Here is a 17,825-nt window from a genome sequence, read left to right as displayed (position 1 = left end):
ATACATACGCGACCCCTCCTCGATCGATATTCTCCGTTTGCTGCTAGGATTGGGACTTAAGGTGGTGCGTCACGTTCCCGTGACGCTCCTCTGGCCTTCAGGGCCCCCTCGTATCCTCCGCCCGTCGTCGTCATTATGAGCAGCCCGTAGAAGACCACAAGTAGCGGCACTAGTAGCAGCAACCAACGCCGACCAGCCATCGCCTTGACCGAACAAGCCAACCAGACGGGGGGATACCGTACAAATACCTACTCTGATAGATACAAGAAAGCGAGGGACAAGAAGGATATTTCATTACACTAGCTTACTCCGCAGTGACCAGTCATTCAAGTGTCATGTTCAAGTGGCTGGCTAGAAATTTTATTCCGGCAATTCAAAAAGAGTCGAGGTATTACCTGTAGACTCTTCTTTTGCTTTTGTTTTTATTTTGCTAGTTGCAGGTTGATCTTCATTTACGCTTAGTAGACCCTGACGTTCGGACTTGTTATTTCTTGATAAGATACATAATGTAGCCGCCAGTCAGTGCTAAGGCGCCTATAATCGCTAGCGGCTTCAATTGTCCCTTCACAACGAGTAGAGCAGCATTGAGCCTCGGATTCTTGGACACGAACACATTGGCGTTCGCTAGGGCGGGATTTGCCTTAACCATGCTCTTGAGTTTATCGACATTCGGAATCTTCTGCACAAGTGCTTTCAGGCTGGTCACGCCTGGAAACGCTCGCTCTTCGTCTGTCGTTGTCTTGGCGCCCTTGAGATAGCGCCTCAAGTTGCCGATCTCGCGGGCAGAGTCCGGCGCTGAGTTCTCCACCATTGCGGCACCTTCAGCGTCGGCAAGGCTATAGCAGCATGCTGCTTGGATGGAAATTATCACGAGCAGAAAGCAATGGCGACGCATCGGGGTCGATTTTGACGTAGTGAGAGGGAAATTGAGCTCAAGCCGCTCCTGAGAAGGGGCTTTGGGATCACCTTGGGCAAGTCAGGCAGTCCGACTAACGACCAAAAGCAACATGGGGATTTGCAAGTTGAAATCCCGCATCTCGGAGATTCTCCATCGGTGTTGTAACTTTTCAACCAAGTTCGCTCGGTATTGCCATTTTGACACTTACCTGCAGAACACTAAGCTGCGTTCCATGTATTGCAAAACTCTACTAGACAATCACTTTTACAAACACTCTTCGATTTCAACTTGTCCAGTCGACGCGACTGCTCAAAGTTTTTGCAGACAGACGATGGCATCGGTCCCTGGTCCGCCACCATCGACACGAGAGCCTGGACACACAGGCGTGGCATCCGTGCGGTTACGACGCACTTCCGCTGGAAAGCCGGTGGAATCTCCAAAGTCAATCGCTTCGTCGAACCAGGAAATTGGCAATGATGTCCGTAGTCGCAAGGCAGGAGTTAGAACCAACCGCCAGGGACCTCAATTATTCACTTTTCAACGACCACGACGAGAGCAGCTCGAGTCGAGTATAACCATTGCAGCGCTGCAGGAGAATATATCGGCTCTTACAGTACTGAACCAAAAAGAGAAGACATTGTCAACTTCATTAAGGCAGGAAGTGGCGCAACTTGCCGAAGCAATAGCTAAACTTAATGGTAGGGATCGAAATGAGATGTCGTAATGTTTCAACTGACCGGCAAATATGCGCAGAAACCAGAGAAGAGCAAAAGGTGGAAGAAGAGAAGTCTGTTGTGCTTCAGAAGCAGAAGACTATGCGCAATAGTGACGCACGATTGCCTGATATTCACAATGGTTCTATGCTGTCAGCGTCGACGGTAGCATTGCAACAGCATACGCAAATGGAAATATCGTATCAGAGAAAGGTGTGGTTAGCAATAACTGTGGAGGATAGAGAAGCACTGATAAAATGTTGAGTTGTAGGTGCTGTCGCTTGAGAAGAGGTGTCAACACATGACGGAGAACAACAAAAAGCTCTTGTCGAAGATCGAACAACTTGAAAACGCTCAGGCTGAAGCAAATCTTCAACTGGGGACTTTGCAGCAGCATAACGCACATCTTCTGGCCGAGGCAGAGAACTTCAACAGCACGATCAACTCTCAGTCAGCGCTGATCGTTGGACTGCGTTCGACAGTTCACAGGCTGAACGTACGACCTCGGATGAACAACTTTTTCCTTTACCTGACAATCCTAACTGCTTGTGTGACGTCTTTTATCGAGTAGAAAGATGAAAAGCTAGTGGAATACCTTCGCAACACATTGGAGCAATGCCAACGTGAGGTCGACACTGTAAAAAAGCGCGAAAAACTGCTTCAAGACGAGCATACAAAGTTAAAAACATCGACAAACGTGGAGAAAGAAGCGTTGATGAATAAAATTCTGGACTTTCAGCAACATCTTCAACGAAACGATGTTGCTAGTGGAAAGGTTATCATCTTGGAAAAGGAGATAAAAAAACTACAGAAAGACAAAAAGGCATTACAAGTCGACCTCGAAGGATCCAATTCCCGGTGCAACAACTTACAAGCACACGTCGCTCAGCTCGATAAAATGTCCGAAGAATTTGTGGAGGTATGTAAACTTCCTACCATCATGGCTATGTTTAATACCAACGAAAGTTGTTGCTGAACTGCAGGTGAAGAGAGCGATGGAGAATGAGATTACTGAGATTGAATCAATGCTGAGTGTTACAAGACAAGAGCTTGAGATCTGTAACAAGAAACAACGCGAGGCTGAGGAACGAGCACACAAGGCAGAGGCACATATTGCAAGCTTACAGGACGTAACCAAGTCACTCCAAACAAAAGATGAAGAAATCGGGACTCTAATGCAGACATTGATGCGCCTGGAGGATGAGGTCGAGCAGCGAGACAAGCGATATGCAGGATTACAAGACGAATTACGCAAAGCCAATACAGAGCTGCTAGGAATCAAACAGCTTTCTCAAGATGATACAGTCCAAGCCTTACAGATGGCTCGGCAAAAGGCTGCTACGTATGAAGCGTTGACATTACTGAATGAGGAGAAGAAAGCACTGGAAGAACAACTTCGATTGGATGAAGAGCGTCTAGAAGCGGGACGTGTAGCTCTACAGGAAGCGAAAAGTGATAAGGAGCATCTACAGACCGAGCTAGAAAATCAAGTCTTAACAATTGAAGAGCTGCGGAAGCAGAACAGTACTTTGCAAGACCAGTTGAAGGAGAACAGTACATTGCAAGAGCAGGAGAAGGAAAACAATACGTTGCAAGAGCAGCAGAATGAGAACGATACATTGCCAAAGTCGATAAACAACAACTCCAGTCTTCCTGAAAAATCGGTAACAGAAGTCTCTACTCAGACAGTCGAAGAGGTCATCAACCCCGAGGCTCACGACGAAACTGTTAGTAATCTGGAGAAAGTCACCAACGAACTGGAGAGTCTTCGATCTGAGTTCGAAAAGCTCCAACAGAGCCGCGATGAACTGCAAGACACTATTCAAAACTTACAAGAAACTCAAGATCAGATGGAGGTCGGCTACAAGAAGACAGTGTCTCGAGAAAGATACAAATCCGAGTCTTTTCAGAGCCAACTCGTGCTCTTGCAGAATGAAAATGGAGAACTAAGCGACAAAATTGAGGCACTGTACAAAGATTTGAGAAAGGAACAACAGCTTAACGACGCCCATACCCTGGAGATGACCGAACTCAAACAACGTGTGCTGCCTCGTGAGTCCATCAAGTTACTGCGAAACACTCAAGATTCACTGGAGAAAACTGTAAATTCCCTTCTCGAAGCTGAAAATGCATCAGAAAGCACATTTACATGTCTGCAGTGCATGCAGCTATTTACGCAACCCATGACACTTGCACCTTGTGGCCACACATACTGTGCCGCGTGTTTAACCAAGTGTGGCAGCATAGATGTACCGTCGTCCATCGTGTGTAAAATGTGCGAGTCCGGGATCAAGAAGGAGATGGAGTGTATTTTCCCTAATTACGCCTTGGCGGATCTTACTGCGCGCTTCATATTCCGACAACAAAGCCTGGCGTCGCTCACGACCATGTGTCTCTCACTCCGGAACAGTTTTACACAACGTGGTCCAAATTCTAGTCCAACCGAAAATCCTATCACTGAAGAGTAACCCATAAACCATGAAGCTCGTGACTTATCCGGTTGTGACAACGAGAGATCCACGATGCCTCTTAGGACGGGTGGTGGGCTTCTTGATCTTGTTCTTGTACTCGTCCATGCTCCGTTTCTCCATCTGTCGTTTGACTTGTAACCAGGTAGCGACGGAGCGTTGAATACGACGTACTGCAAAGTACTCGTGTGCCTGGTAGTGAAGGCGGTGATGGCCAGGATGATCGACGGATAGAAGCTTAATATTTCCTATCCCTTCGAGTTCATCATCAATATCCTGTACAAGAACATATCAGTACCCGAATTTGTCAAATTATTGTAAGAATTGATGTGCGTACGTCTTTAACCATCTCGCGGGTCATAGCGAGCAGAGTGTCTGTGAAATACACGGTATCACCCTCGTACATGGGTAAATGTAGAGTACCTGCTCGTTTTCAACATTATAAGAAGTAAGTTTAACATATCCCAAATCCAAATTTTCAGATAGCATAATCTTACTCATAAAATGTAGGAAGGCATTCTTGTCGCCCACAGCTTCGAATTTCACGAGTGGAGGCTCAAGAAGCGCGATGACTGCATATAACTTGACTACAGGGATGAATCCTTTGGCCTTCGGATCCACTTTCGCCCACTTGCTCTGGAATTCACTCAATAATTCGGGGTCAATGAGTGGTTCCTCATCTTCATTTGAGACAGAAAAGCTATCGAGAATCACCGCCACAGTCACATTAAGCATCACGTACGTTCCGAATAGTGTGAAGGAGCAGAAGAACAGATACGCGATAGGGTGTCCACATCCGTTGAGCGGAACACAGTCGTCAGAGTCACTGAAGCCACACATATTAGGGTCATAGGGTGGATCGTCAACACAGCCTTCAGGACTGGAGGCGAAGTCGTGCATACAGTCATCCCAGCTCTCTCCAGTTGCAGCGCGTATCATGAAGAGAAATCCTCTGCCAAAGCTCTGGAAATTAGCGTGCATGTCGATGTTGTCGCTTGAACCCACTTTGGCGAACATTTGAACTCCCATAGTAGCGTAGATAAAGAGTAAGAGAAGGAGAATTGAAGTCACGTTGCTGAGACCCGGCAGAGCCAAGTAAAGAGTTGTCAGGATATGGCGAACGCCCTTTGAAGCTTTAACGAGTCGGATTAAACGAGTTACACGAAACACGCGAGCAAGCACAGTGAAAGCTCGTAGATGGGCTGTCGTCAGTGCCTCAAGTACGATACTTACGAGTGTACCGAGCACGACAAAGAAGTCGAAACGATTCCAGTTATCCTCAAAGTACACAAGTCCATACGCGACGATCTTTAACATTGCCTCGCAAGTGAATATCCCGGCGAATATCTCATTGAGATTATTCACAATCGTAATGTGTATAGTCGACTGTCCGTAGTACTGCGTGGCCATAAGCAACATATTGACAATGATACAGATCATTATGAACCACTCAAATCGTTTGTGTCTTACAAAGAAGAAGACCACACGCCGCACGGGATGTTTGAATGGTACGAAAACCCGCTGAGGACCCACCCTGGCTGCTGCTTTTTGGGCTTTTATCCACTTTTTCTGCTCGGATGTCAACATGAAGGAGTCTCCTAGAGCATCCGTCATTTTGTTAAAGTTATTGATGATGACGCCAATGAACAAATTGACAACGAAGAAGCTGCCGAACATCATGAAGTTAACGAAAAACGCAGCCCACCACATGTTGTAGTCGCGTATCGGCTGCATATCAATGCCGGTTGCATCGATGCACGCTATCATGAGTAAACTCCAGTTCTCCGTTGTCGACATCTCAAAAAACGTGATCATAGCGTTGCCAACATTATTAAAGTTCTGCGGAACGACAGGACCCCAGTCGGCACCCCAGCATCCACACACGTACTTTGACGTTAAAGAATCAGTAGGAAACCCGATACAATTTGTGTTAGCGAACCATTGCTGTTGGTCAAGTGAGAGCGAAGACCACGGCTTAGGATTCACGAGAAAATTCACTTGAGCATCCGACAGCGCGTTGAATACGTCTCCACTACAGGAGTTTAGTCTGCCTTTAAGGTAAGTGACAGCGAAGATACTGAACATGAGGTAGAAGAGTGCACAGATGATCAGTACGTTGAATACAGCGGGAATGGCTTCGATCAACGCGTTCACGACGAGTTTAAGCCCCGGTCTGCGGCTGATCACTCGCAGTGGCCGAAACGCGCGAAAGGCACGTAGAGATCGAAGAGATTTCAATGAATGACGACTACTAGAAGCCTCGGCCAGCATGACTAGGGACGAGATGACAATTACACAGTCGAGAATGTTCCAACCATTGCGTAGATAAGCTCCTTTGTGTAGCACAAGTCCCATGGCTGCGATCTTAACGGCCATCTCACAGGTGAAGATGATTGCAAATACTGTGTCCAAGCGCTTGAGTCCAGTCGCTAACGTAGACTCTGGATTCTGCAGTGGGTTATCAATGGCCAGAGTAATACTCGACACAGTGACGAGACACAAAACAACAGAGTCGAAATACGGATGCACGATCAACTTGAGCGTCCACTGCCGCACGCGACTGTCTTCTGTGAATATGAAGAGAGAAGTACCCTTCAGGCTGCAATCAGCCTTAACTTTATCGCGTTCACCGCTGGGTTCTTCATCCGATTTGGGTTTTGCACCAAGAAACTGGCTGACTTGCCGGATGATACGTGCTAACAGGCTGCTCATGTCGAGTTGTTGTAGCTTTACGATTTCCCAGCTGGATGTAGCTTTCAGTCTCTCTGGAACTGCAGAGATATTAGGTCCTGATTGAACGTGGCTAGTAAGTTTGTCCGGGTTGGCGGGTTGAGAACTGTCGGAGAGTTGATCTTCAAGTTTCGTTTTGTCGAGATTACTATGAATGGCGTTTTTGTCCTCTAAGGTTGGCAGCGGCGTTGGCGTAATTTTTGCTGATGTCAACATTCGTGCGAGATTTTTTACGTTGCGATCCTCGTCTGTGTCGTCAAGGCTGAATTTATCAAGTAGAAGAGCTAAGAAGAGATTCATCATAATAAAGTTACCGAAGACGATCTACATAAATAGCGTTAGTGCATTGGAAAAGGAGAAGAACCCGACAGCTTCAAGGCACTTGCTGCTCACCAGTAAAATTGTGTAAAGACCTGCGAACATGCCGTTGCTTCGAATAACATTGTACATGTCTTCGTTCCAGTTGTCAGTGGTGATTATTTTAAAAACTGTGATCGAGGACCACAGAAAAGTGTCGAAATGAAGTCGAGGAACCTAAAGAAATCAAACCAGAAATTGTCAATAGAAGGATATTCAGAATGCATGCAGAGTACGTAACTCACTGTGCCAGACCAATAGTCGTTTATGTTGTATATCGTTGGATATCCGTTGCTGTCGAATCGCATGGTATTTCCAAAAAACTAGTTTGTGAACATGTTAGGTGTGAAAAAGTCTATAGCACGTCCAAATTCCAGAATGTAATCAACGCACCTGCATGCCCACCAGAGCAAGGACGTAAATGAAAATGAGCAATAGCACCCCGAAATTCGCGATACTTGCAAGGGCACGCCCCACCATCTCAAGTAGTTGTCGTAATGACTTCCAGTTGCGAGCTAGTTTAAACAGACGTAGTAGTCGAAACGATCGCAGCGATGAGACTGAGCCCTTCTTTGGCGGATTCTCGGACAGGAACGACGGTGGCGACAGCGCCATTTCAAGCAATCCCATCAAGACGATAAACGCGTCAAAAAGATTAAATCTGTCGCGTGTGTACAGGTGAATTCCGAGGCCGGCAACTTTAATTACCATTTCAGCGACAAACACACAAGTAAGTGCGAAGTTGATGATCTCAAGGTCAGCGTCCATCGTATCTGACACCGGATAATGGTCCAAAGAGAGTACAGCAGTGTTGGCAAAGATGGCACACATGACGAATGTTGAAAACACCGGGTGCGAGGCGATGTAGTACAGCAACGGGATACGCGGTTTGAAACGTGATTGTTTCTCTGGAAGTTTTTTCAGTGCAAGTGTAGGATTGCACGGAGGTTCTTCGATGTTAAACTCATCGGAGATGACTGCAAGCATCAAGTTCATGACGAAGATAGAGTCGAAAACCACGAATGCGAGGAAAAACAAGACTGCGATGGTTGGTTGTGTCGAGTCCATGCACATGTACATGATATTTGTCCATCCTTCCGACGTTATGACTTGAAAGAACGTGACGGCTGAGTGGCCTATACTATCAAACGTTGTCAGACCATAATCGAGTGCATCTTGGTAGAGAGCGTCGTCCATTACGATACTGTTAAGAAATCGCGGATTGCCGAAGACGTCGTAATTTCCTCCACAAGTTTGTCCAGAAACGCACTGGTGATTGCCAGAGTAAGAAGGTCTAGCACAAAGTTGCGTATCGTCTGGGTTGACAGGCCAAAAACATGGCTGTGCAGTGTACCAAGGCGATGTTTCTTTGATAAAATTTCCAGATTCGACTTCGAGAAGTGGGGCATTCAGACATCGATAAGCCTCTGGATTGGCGAGCACAGATGATAAATAACCGTTTGAAACAGGCCAAATGCCGTGAGGATTTAGCTCGTCGACTGGTATTCGCACAGGAAACTCGGTAAGTCGACATCGTCTGGTCATATCGCCACCAAATAACTGGTTTCCGAGAATGGAAAACATGAAAAAGAGAAATATTTGGAGCACCACGACGTTGCCTAGTGCAGGGAGAGCTTTAAGTAATGCTGAAATAATCACGCGCATACCCGGGATCATCGATAATGACCGCAGTGGACGCAATACTCGGATCGTTCGGATCACGGAAACATTCGGAATGGTCGGTAGAATTGCAACCAAGCTGGAAAAATAAAACGCACAAAACATTAAAATTTAGCACAATCGCTGACAGAGGTCAGTAGTTTACCTTGCTATGACGACTACGAAATCGAGAGCGTTCCACGGATCCCGCATGTACGCGCCTTTGCTTCTTACGAAGCCCATAGCTATGATTTTCAGCAAACACTCGGCTGTGAAAATGGAGGTGAACGGGATCTCCGATAGGTTCACGATCTCGTTTAGAAATGAAGTGGCCGGGACAATAGAACCGTCGCGATACGTGAATCCTGGGCTTGCTGGATTCAAATTCTTGTCGACGACTGAGAAATCCGACAGTGCTAGGATAATCGAGTTGAGAACGATAGCTAAAACGATGAAGCGGTCAAAGAACCGATGTGATACGAGTAGAATAACTCGCCGTCGAAGCCAATGATCTCTAGAAAATAAATTGAAAAAGGCAAAATCTGCACCAAATCTCTGTAGAAACAGCATGTAGAACAGAAAGGTTAGAAGCTAGCAATGAGGTTACATTATGAAGTACACTTTAGGAGCTCACCTTCATTTCAAAGATGGCATTTCGACGACGGCGATTTCGTACAGGAGGTGTAGCTTCTACTCTTTCGCTCTTGATATTTGGTACATTTTCGGTGTAAACCTGAGATTTGGAGTGTTGCTTGGCCAGTGGCGGATCTAGCGTCGCCTCCATGGGAACAATCTCGTTGCGCGACGGCATTACTCAGGTGAACCTGGACATGTACTGCTTGAGTAAAAATACTACACACAACATCCGACTTTTCACCCGTAGGTTACGACCACTCAGAATTACGGGTCGTAAGTTACGGGTAATTTTTAGATACCGACCACCGAAATGTAGCCACCTGGAAGGTTATCTCTTGTCTCTTGAATAGCTACACAATCCCCACTACACGAAACATTATCGATGCGATCGCACGGAGCCCGGAATGTCTGCGCGGCTCTAGCAAAGCGAGAGGTGGTGGGACGACCTACCTGCAAGCTAAATCTACCGCGCCAAACTCTCAGCTTGCGACAGGTATTTCGCCAGGAACAAGGGGGCGTTCTATTAGGCTTTTCCAGCGATGGGAACTTCCTCGGTATGATAAAATCGAACAATTTTTAGCGATGTATGGCTTATATCACTAACGTTAAACAGTGTATTGCGTCACTTTGGGCGCGCACTACGTGGTGCAATGGAGACGATTTAAATTCCGAGATTTTTATGGTTGGAGAGAGGACGGAGAAGTTCCTCACATTGCGTTCAAGCTTTCAGTGGATGGAGGGGCTACCGCCTACGGAGTGAGCACCCTTTTGGAGGTATGGCAGACTGTAGACGATAATTTGGTACTCACCGTTACGGCTGAAGGTTTGACGGAAGATCGAGAGATTTCTCGACTATGTCGAGTGGTGGTGGCTCCGTCGCCTATGTTCGACGATGGCGGGCTCGCTGTTTCGGTGACGAGCTTACGTTTCGAGTTTGGCCAGCACGTAAACTCACAGAAAATGGAGAGTTGGCAGTTGATGCAGCTTGTGAAGGGGAGGACGAATGTCTACCACTTGCTCGTTAATACTGGGACTGCGGTGCACGTTCTCGTTTTTCATACTTGGAGAAAACGATACAGGCGAAGTGAAACGGAGTCGCAGTTTGAAGAACTAATTGGAGTGACTCCAAGAGGTCTGGGGATCTCATATTTCATTCAAAGTACGTTCTGCACGTTGCAAGCATGTGTTGTGGTAATAACTCAGCTGAAGCTACTTGCAGATGCTTGGTATTATCCATCAGTTTCTCCGATCAAATTCCAAAAAGTGACGGAATGTCGGCCCTACAAGGCAGATGCGGTCTTCAAGGCAGGCGTTACGGTAGATTCGACTGCCTTGATATCCCAGACTGAAGCTCCTCTCTAACGCCTTGTGCTGTTACAACCAAGTGCATCTGCCAGCATCTTTTCGACGTCGAGCGATTTCTCGGAGAGTTTTTGGAGACATTCAAACCACTTCAACACTATAACCTCATAGATTATGATTTGCGACTTGTTCGGGTACGTTCACTACAGTCCATGAATGTGTATAATACTAATGATTTTTTTAATGGCTGTGTTTCCTCGTTGAAGGCGAGCACAATGGAGAAAACAGTATTTATGACCTGCGTTATGGCACTTACACCATCGAATACTAACCCTCCACGGCCAAGCACTCAACATCTCCGAGCGGCTCTTTTCCTCAGCTTAGAGCTTTTCACTGGAATTTACCACGTCGTTCGAGTATTGAAAGTGCCTGGAAATGGAGACCTGCGTCAACTCGCACAAGTCGTCGCTCGGAGATTTCTGGCGGACTTGAATACTCGAGTACCACCAGACCCAGTTGCGACGACATGGGATAACGAGGCCTTTATACGTGAGGAATCCCTTCAAGAACTTAACAATCCGGTCTATCCACTCTCAATATCGAGAGCCTGATAACAAGAGAACATACTAGTCGAATGGACTAGAAATCGTTGTTTACATGTAGGACACGAGAGCTAAGCACATTGCTACCCAGTATTTCCTTTTTTTTTCATCGAGGTTACGGTCATTACGTCCCCAGCTCGGCACCACAAAACTGTATAGTGTCCCTTATTCACGCGACACGAATAGGGGGCCGAACACCAGCACCGTCGTGGACAACAACTTGATCACCACGTGCAGCGCAGGCCCAGCCGTATCCTTGAACGGATCACCCACTGTGTCGCCAGTGACAGCAGCCTTGTGCGCCTCGCTGCCTTTGCCTCCGAAGTTGCCCAACTCGACGTATTTCTTGGCGTTATCCCACGCGCCGCCCACGTTGTCGAGGAACAGAGCCATCATGATGCCGGTCACCGTACCGAACATGAGGTAGCCAGCTAAAGCCTCAGCTCCCAACAGTGGCTTCCCTTGGTACTCACCAATCTACCAAAAGGAAGACAAGGTTAGCATCACTACACAAGAATGCCAACAAACCTTCTGTACAATAACGTACCACACGGAAGATAATACCGACAGAGACTGGCATCAGCACAGCAAGCAACCCTGGGAAACGCATCTGCTTCAATGCAGCCTCGGTGACAAGCGCGACGCAAGTGCGGTAGTCGGGCTTCGCCTTGTACTCCATAATTCCCGGGTAAATCTCAAACTGGTGGCGCACTTCATTGACAACCTCACCAGCGGTCTCGCCCACAGCAGCAACAGCAAGTCCAGTAAAGAAGAAGACCATCATAGTACCCAGCAGACCGCCAACCAGGACCTCCACCGTAGCAATATCCACCGTCTTAAACTCGCGACCAGCGAACTCTGAGAACTCGTCCATGAAAGCGCCGAACAGCACGAAGCAAGCAAGAGCAGCCGAGCCGATCGAATATCCCTTAGTAATAGCCTTTGTCACATTGCCAGCAGCATCCAGCTTGTCCGTAGCATCACGCACGTAGTCCGGCTGACGACTCATCTCGGCGATACCTCCAGCGTTATCAGCGATGGGGCCGTAGTTGTTCATCGCCAGCACAAACACCGCCGAAGACAGCATTCCCATAGTTGCTACAGCCGTTCCAAAGAGTCCAGCGTGGCGGTTCCCCACTCCTCCAATACCTGAGCTGGCACCCAAGTGGTAAGCGGATATCACAGCGAAACTCACCATAAGAGTCGGCACAACAGTAGACTTCATGCCTACAGCCACACCAGTAATGATATTGGTGCCATGGCCTGTCGTGCTGGCCTTCGCAATGCTACGCACAGGCGGGTGAGCGTAGTCCGTGTAGTATTGTGTCGACTTGACAAACACGTAAGCTGTGAGCATGCCGACAACACCGCAGAGGAAGAAGTTCATCCATGCCGAGGGGTATTCCGGTGTGTAAAGCAGCCAACGTGTGGTAAAAGCAAAGCCAACCAGCGCCAATGAAAGTGAGACATTGTAGCCGGTCTGTAGAGTAGCCATTGGGTTGTGATCGGGACGGGAAGCTTCAACATCAGAGGGAGCTCGCACCATGAAGATCCCAGCGCTGCTCACAGCAATGTCGAAGGCGTGTACGACCACCGGGAAGAATACAAAAGCCACAGGATATGGCAGTTGAGCCTCACGCGCCAGAGTTCCACCTAGAATCATCGCTCCAATGATCTCTGCAGCAACAGACTCGAACACATCAGCACTGCTGCCAACACAGTCGCCGACCATATCTCCCACCAAGTCAGCAATGACCGCCGGGTTACGTGGATCGTCCTCTGGAATCCCCACTTCCACTTTGCCCACCAGATCAGCTCCCACATCAGCTGCCTTAGTGTAAATACCGCCACCAAGCTGCATGAATAGCGCCACAAAGGACGCTCCGAATCCATAGCCGACCATCAGCAACGGGATCTCCGTCGGACGAAGCACCGACCCGAACAGCATGTACAGCATCACATACAGTGTACTGACTCCGCCGACACAGAGCGTGATGTCCAATACAGCTGAGAAAGCTCCTCCTCTGAAGCAGACTAGTAGCGCGTCTCCATAAGATCCACGAGCCGCACTGGCCACGCGGATATTGGACCTGGCCGAGACCCACATGCTCACGTATCCTGCTGTGGCGGAGCATACAGCACCAATGAGGAAAGCTACAGAGGATACCAGACCGAGCGTGAAGTTGCCGAGCTTCTCCACACCAGAGCTCAACGTGCTGCTGGGTCTTAGTGCGTAGCTGAAGAAGATTAAGCCTGCAATGGCCACAGCGATGCGTGCGATGGCCGTGTACTGGATTTTGAGAAAGCCCTCGGCTCCCTGACGGATGGGCGTGGCTACTTCCTTCATCTCGGTCGTGCCTGCGTCCTTGGATAGCACCCAGTGTGACAGGTAGAGCGCGAATACGGAGCCGTAGCCGCAGATAGTGAAGACCAGAAAGATGGGGCGGAAGCTGCCACCGAACAGCAGCAGCAGCGCTCCTATCACCGAGATACCGATGAGCGGAGGCTGTAGATCCAGTGTACGGGCGTAAGCCAAGGCCGCAGACGCACCCGACCCCATTTCTTCGAGGTCTGGCTCACTGTGCAGCGGTGCAGTGTCCGACATGCCGAACTCGATGTCAACCTGTGTCTTCTCGTGCATGACGCTGGCTGTAGGCGGAGTTCAGAGAAGCGGAGAGCACGGAACGAATGCCTTGGGAACAGAGAGAGCGGAGTGCAGCACCGGAAAGCAGTGGGGATCACGTAGCTGGCGTCGACGTGAACGGTCCGACCTCTCGATTGCTGCTCTTTGACTGACACGCGTGCGGATCAGAATCTGACCTGCTGTTTTCTACCTTGCAATAGTGACTGACTTGAAATGACTAAACTGTCACTATAACGAGGTAACTTCAACCAGCTGTCCTAGAAACGTTCCTGATTGGTGCATCCTATCAAAATCGTTTGACGAGTTTGTAGATTAACTTCAAGTTACCTTTGGGCCCGCGACCGTCACTCTTAAATCTGCCACGTCCAGCTCAAGTCATTTGCCATGTTGTCCGCCACCCGCCGCCTTACGCGCTCGTTGCGTCGCCCTTCCCCCCTGGGACGTCGCCTGGAGTCCTCGTTCGCCCCCATCACGGAGCTTTCCGAGGAGGAGACCATGTTCAAGGACACTGTGGCCCGATTCGCGGCCGACGTAGTGGCGCCTAATGTCCGTGCCATGGACACAGCGGGGGAGATGGACCACACCATCACGCGCGGACTGTTTGAGAATGGACTTCTGTCGGTGGAGATCCCAGGGGAATACGGAGGCAGCGAGGCCTCATTCATGAGTCTCTGCTTGACCATCGAGGAGCTGTCCAAAGTGGATCCGGTGGTTGGACTGCTTGTGGATCTTCAGAATACTGTCGTGAATAACGTCTTCCTGGTGGGTGAAAGAGTTATAATATCCTGCTTTATTAGTATATTTTATGCTGATAATTGTGTTGCAGGTGCATGGCACGGAGGAGCAGAAGGAAAAGTATTTGCCGAGGCTTAGCACGGACATGGTACGTGCATGGAAGTTTATGAGTATTGAAATAGTATATTGACATTATACTGTGCTGCAGATTGGCAGCTTCTGTCTGACTGAGGCCGGATCTGGGAGTGATGCGTTCGCACTGAAGACGCGGGCGGAGGCCTCTGCAGATGGCAGCTATTATTCCATCACGGGCCAGAAGATGTGGATCTCCAATGCTGAGTACTCCGGAGTGTACCTGGTGTTTGCTAATGTGGATCCGTCCAAGGGCTACAAGGGCATCACGTGCTTCATCGTGGACCGAGACACTGAAGGACTGGAGATCGGTAAACCCGAGGAAAAGCTGGGCATCCGCGCATCGTCGACGTGTCCCGTCACTCTGACGGACGTGAAGGTACCGAAGGAGAACATTCTGGGAGAATTGGGCAAAGGATACAAGATCGCTATCGGAACGTTGAATGAAGGACGTATCGGCATCGCGTCGCAGATGTTGGGGCTTGCACAGGGAGTCTACGACCAGACAATGCCGTACTTGTTCGATCGCCAGCAGTTTGGCTCGCCAATTGGAGAGTTCCAGGCGATGCAACACCAGTACGCAGAAGCAGCACTCGATATCGAGACGGCGCGATTGCTGGTGTACAATGCTGCGCGTCTCAAGGATGCCGGCCAACCGTTCGTAAAACAGGCTGCTATGGCAAAACTTCATGCCTCGCGTGTAGCAGAGAAGACGGCATCCAAGTGCATTGAGATGCTTGGAGGCATTGGTTTTACCAAGTACTTACTTGCGGAGAAATTCTACCGTGATGCAAAGATCGGAGCTATTTACGAAGGTACCAGCAACATGCAGCTTACAACGATCGCGAAACTCGTCTCCGAAGAGTACAAGAAGTAAATGAAGTCATGATCTAGTACGAGGAAGATGATAAAACAATGCGATTCTGTCACGAAGATTCCAAAACGAAATCAGCCTGTTGTTGGTAAAACTTTCTCTCCGGAGTTTGAAAGGTACCAAACAGAAGTGTACCCGCGTGGCTCTTATCACTGCCTGTGTATTATTCATTCCAAGCCACGAGATAGGAGAAAAAAAAACTTTTCAGACACGAGCGTTGAAGGTGCCAGAGCGTCTAAAAATTACCTACCTGCTCGTCTCAAGTGGTGAGTCAACGCTGGTGAAAATGGCCACGGGTAGTTTCAAAACAGCCTCTTCTTCGAGGGTTTCACTGTTCAAATCGCGATTCATAGCTCCCACTAGAACGCAATGCTGTCGCTGCTACTTGTCTACGCTGCCATCTTTATCCTGCGTTGCACTAATGTGGCCATCGCAGGGAAATACCCGGTGGGGCCTAACAGATTCTTGGGCACCTGCCTCGATTCAGCGTGGGTGACGAAGATGGAAGCTGAGAAGGGAGTCTCCAGCCAAGAACGTGACTCCAGCGGACGACTTGTTCACCCGTTCATGCAGGCAGCACTCAAGTATCCTCGATACACAGTGAGTCATTTCCTTTTCTTAGTTCCTGTCAGGAGAAAGTTGACGAATAGTTTTTCGCTCTTCTCAGGTTGATGATCCGCGAACAGCAGCAGGAACGGCGTACACGGATGCATGTTTGGGAAATGGGGTCTTCTATGGAGCCAACCAGCCATCGGACGGCTCAAGTCGTGGTGAAGTGAAAGGAACGCTTTCCATTGATGTGGGTGACTGGGACTCCCATGTATTGGCTTCAATGGTGGCGGCGGTTGTTGCAGAAGAAGTGGTGAGTTGACAACAGTATATCAATACCAATGTGTTGAACTAAAGTGCTTTTTCTGTTCTAGATTGGCTACAAGGTCTCTCTGAATTATGGCGGCCCGACTGCAGAAATCACGATGCGCATGTCGTCTGCAAAGACAGGAATTTGCACTCCGACCCACTTCAATGTTGAAACTTGGCCCTCCAGCTCCATGTCCAGGCTACGAGTTTACTTCAACGAGAGCTACTTGATCGGTGGCGTTGGATACTTTGGCGGCACTGGACTGTACACCACTCACCAGTTTGTGCTCGATGCGGCCGCGGCAACACCTCCCTACTTCCCGGGTTTCTGGATGGACTACAAAATGACTGATACCCTTATCAACAGACATATTCAAGGCCTCCAAGTACTACCCTCCACCCACTACCCACTGTCCGGACGGCGTCATGGGCTGTATGGATCATTGTGAGAAATCAGAGGCCTGTACGCAGCGTGAAGCTGCTGGAAAAGTGTGTTTGGTCGTCGCTATGATGTATCCGCGATACGATCGTGGCTACTTCCAGGCTGTGGTCTCCAATCTCGGAATTGCTGCCTACTTTTGCTTCATCGGATACGACGGAGTGAACCAATACGCGCACGATGCGGCAAAGAACGGCACCCCAGTGATCTTTATCCATTGGGAGCCGGAAATCTTCCACGTGACACACAAGGGACTATTTGACCGAATATTCCTGCCACGAACAGATCCTGAACGTGTCAAACTGTCGACAGCAGACTACGGTGAGAACGGATACGGTAAGAAGACGAATAACCCCGTGGATGTGGATTATCCAAACCTTCAGCCCATCAAATTTGCTGCTTCTATCGTGAAGAATCAACCCGCAGGCTCACTGTTCTCTAAATTCTCGCTTGGGGATGCAGACATCAACAATGTAATGACTGAGTATGTAACAGTATCTAGCGACACGACTGAACCATCCCCGTATTTTCGAGCGGCATGCAACTGGGTAAAGGAGAATTATAATACGTGGAGTGAATGGGTGGATCGCTTGCCATTGTGTACATTCGAAGATCATATTATCAGTCAAGTGACCGGTTGTGGTAACGATAGCTCTGTGCGTACGATTGACTTTGCGTGGAAGTCACCAAATCCTGGTAACGTATCGTTGCCATACAACTGTGACGGCGGCGTATCTACACTGCCTAGTACTATCGCTACAAGCCGCTCTTGCGACTG

General features: G+C 48.6%; 7 protein-coding genes across 7 annotated transcripts; 4 read left to right on the top strand and 3 right to left on the bottom strand.

The window, feature by feature from the left end:
- Nucleotides 1-484: 484 nt before the first annotated feature.
- PPTG_11050 (hypothetical protein) lies at nt 485-811 on the bottom strand (the record flags this gene model as incomplete). The annotated part of the gene is made up of 1 exon (XM_008907295.1): nt 485-811. One exon carries the CDS (start codon nt 809-811, stop codon nt 485-487), a length of 327 nt encoding a protein of 108 aa, XP_008905543.1.
- Nucleotides 812-1,865: 1,054 nt separating this feature from the next.
- Nucleotides 1,866-4,160, top strand: PPTG_11049 (hypothetical protein). The gene is made up of 3 exons (XM_008907294.1): nt 1,866-2,107; nt 2,183-2,530; nt 2,595-4,160. The coding sequence occupies exons 1-3, from the start codon at nt 1,913-1,915 to the stop codon at nt 4,077-4,079; spliced, it is 2,028 nt and encodes a 675-aa protein (XP_008905542.1). The 5' UTR covers nt 1,866-1,912; the 3' UTR covers nt 4,080-4,160.
- Nucleotides 3,911-9,636, bottom strand: PPTG_11048 (hypothetical protein; the record flags this gene model as incomplete). Its single annotated transcript, XM_008907293.1, has 8 exons — nt 3,911-4,355; nt 4,417-4,502; nt 4,577-7,133; nt 7,203-7,343; nt 7,412-7,489; nt 7,560-8,925; nt 8,992-9,380; nt 9,460-9,636. 8 exons carry the CDS (start codon nt 9,634-9,636, stop codon nt 4,104-4,106), a joined length of 5,046 nt encoding a protein of 1,681 aa, XP_008905541.1. The 3' UTR covers nt 3,911-4,103.
- A 207-nt stretch (nt 9,637-9,843) lies between these two features.
- Nucleotides 9,844-11,374, top strand: PPTG_11047 (hypothetical protein; the record flags this gene model as incomplete). The annotated part of the gene is made up of 5 exons (XM_008907292.1): nt 9,844-10,015; nt 10,075-10,620; nt 10,681-10,778; nt 10,847-10,957; nt 11,030-11,374. The coding sequence occupies 5 exons, from the start codon at nt 9,844-9,846 to the stop codon at nt 11,372-11,374; spliced, it is 1,272 nt and encodes a 423-aa protein (XP_008905540.1).
- On the bottom strand, nt 11,362-14,201 carry PPTG_11046 (V-type H(+)-translocating pyrophosphatase). Its single transcript, XM_008907291.1, has 2 exons — nt 11,913-14,201; nt 11,362-11,842 (listed from the first exon to the last, which is right to left on the bottom strand). The coding sequence occupies exons 1-2, from the start codon at nt 14,004-14,006 to the stop codon at nt 11,531-11,533; spliced, it is 2,406 nt and encodes an 801-aa protein (XP_008905539.1). The 5' UTR covers nt 14,007-14,201; the 3' UTR covers nt 11,362-11,530.
- Nucleotides 14,202-14,393: 192 nt separating this feature from the next.
- On the top strand, nt 14,394-15,753 carry PPTG_11045 (hypothetical protein; the record flags this gene model as incomplete). The annotated part of the gene is made up of 3 exons (XM_008907290.1): nt 14,394-14,771; nt 14,836-14,892; nt 14,953-15,753. 3 exons carry the CDS (start codon nt 14,394-14,396, stop codon nt 15,751-15,753), a joined length of 1,236 nt encoding a protein of 411 aa, XP_008905538.1.
- Nucleotides 15,754-16,119: 366 nt separating this feature from the next.
- On the top strand, nt 16,120-17,693 carry PPTG_11044 (hypothetical protein; the record flags this gene model as incomplete). The annotated part of the gene is made up of 5 exons (XM_008907289.1): nt 16,120-16,350; nt 16,418-16,612; nt 16,674-16,994; nt 17,059-17,595; nt 17,673-17,693. The coding sequence occupies 5 exons, from the start codon at nt 16,120-16,122 to the stop codon at nt 17,691-17,693; spliced, it is 1,305 nt and encodes a 434-aa protein (XP_008905537.1).
- Between the last annotated feature and the right edge of the window lie 132 nt (nt 17,694-17,825).

Source organism: Phytophthora parasitica (assembly GCF_000247585.1).
Source record: "Phytophthora parasitica INRA-310 unplaced genomic scaffold supercont2.26, whole genome shotgun sequence".
Classification (NCBI taxonomy): domain Eukaryota; phylum Oomycota; class Peronosporomycetes; order Peronosporales; family Peronosporaceae; genus Phytophthora; species Phytophthora nicotianae.
The sequence above is the reverse complement of the archived record's forward strand: the minus strand, read 5'-3'. Positions and strand labels throughout refer to the sequence as shown.

Bases quoted from the DNA above. Each gene is read 5' to 3' on its own strand.
- PPTG_11049 (XM_008907294.1), top strand. From the start codon at position 1,913: ATGACGGAGAACAACAAAAAGCTCTTGTCGAAGATCGAACAACTTGAA. The intron at 2,108-2,182 runs GTACGACCTCGG...TTTATCGAGTAG, and splicing joins CGACAGTTCACAGGCTGAAC to AAAGATGAAAAGCTAGTGGA. The intron at 2,531-2,594 runs GTATGTAAACTT...GCTGAACTGCAG, and splicing joins TGTCCGAAGAATTTGTGGAG to GTGAAGAGAGCGATGGAGAA.
- PPTG_11046 (XM_008907291.1), bottom strand. From the start codon at position 14,006: ATGCACGAGAAGACACAGGTTGACATCGAGTTCGGCATGTCGGACACT. The intron at 11,843-11,912 runs GTACGTTATTGT...TCCTTTTGGTAG, and splicing joins TCGGTATTATCTTCCGTGTG to ATTGGTGAGTACCAAGGGAA.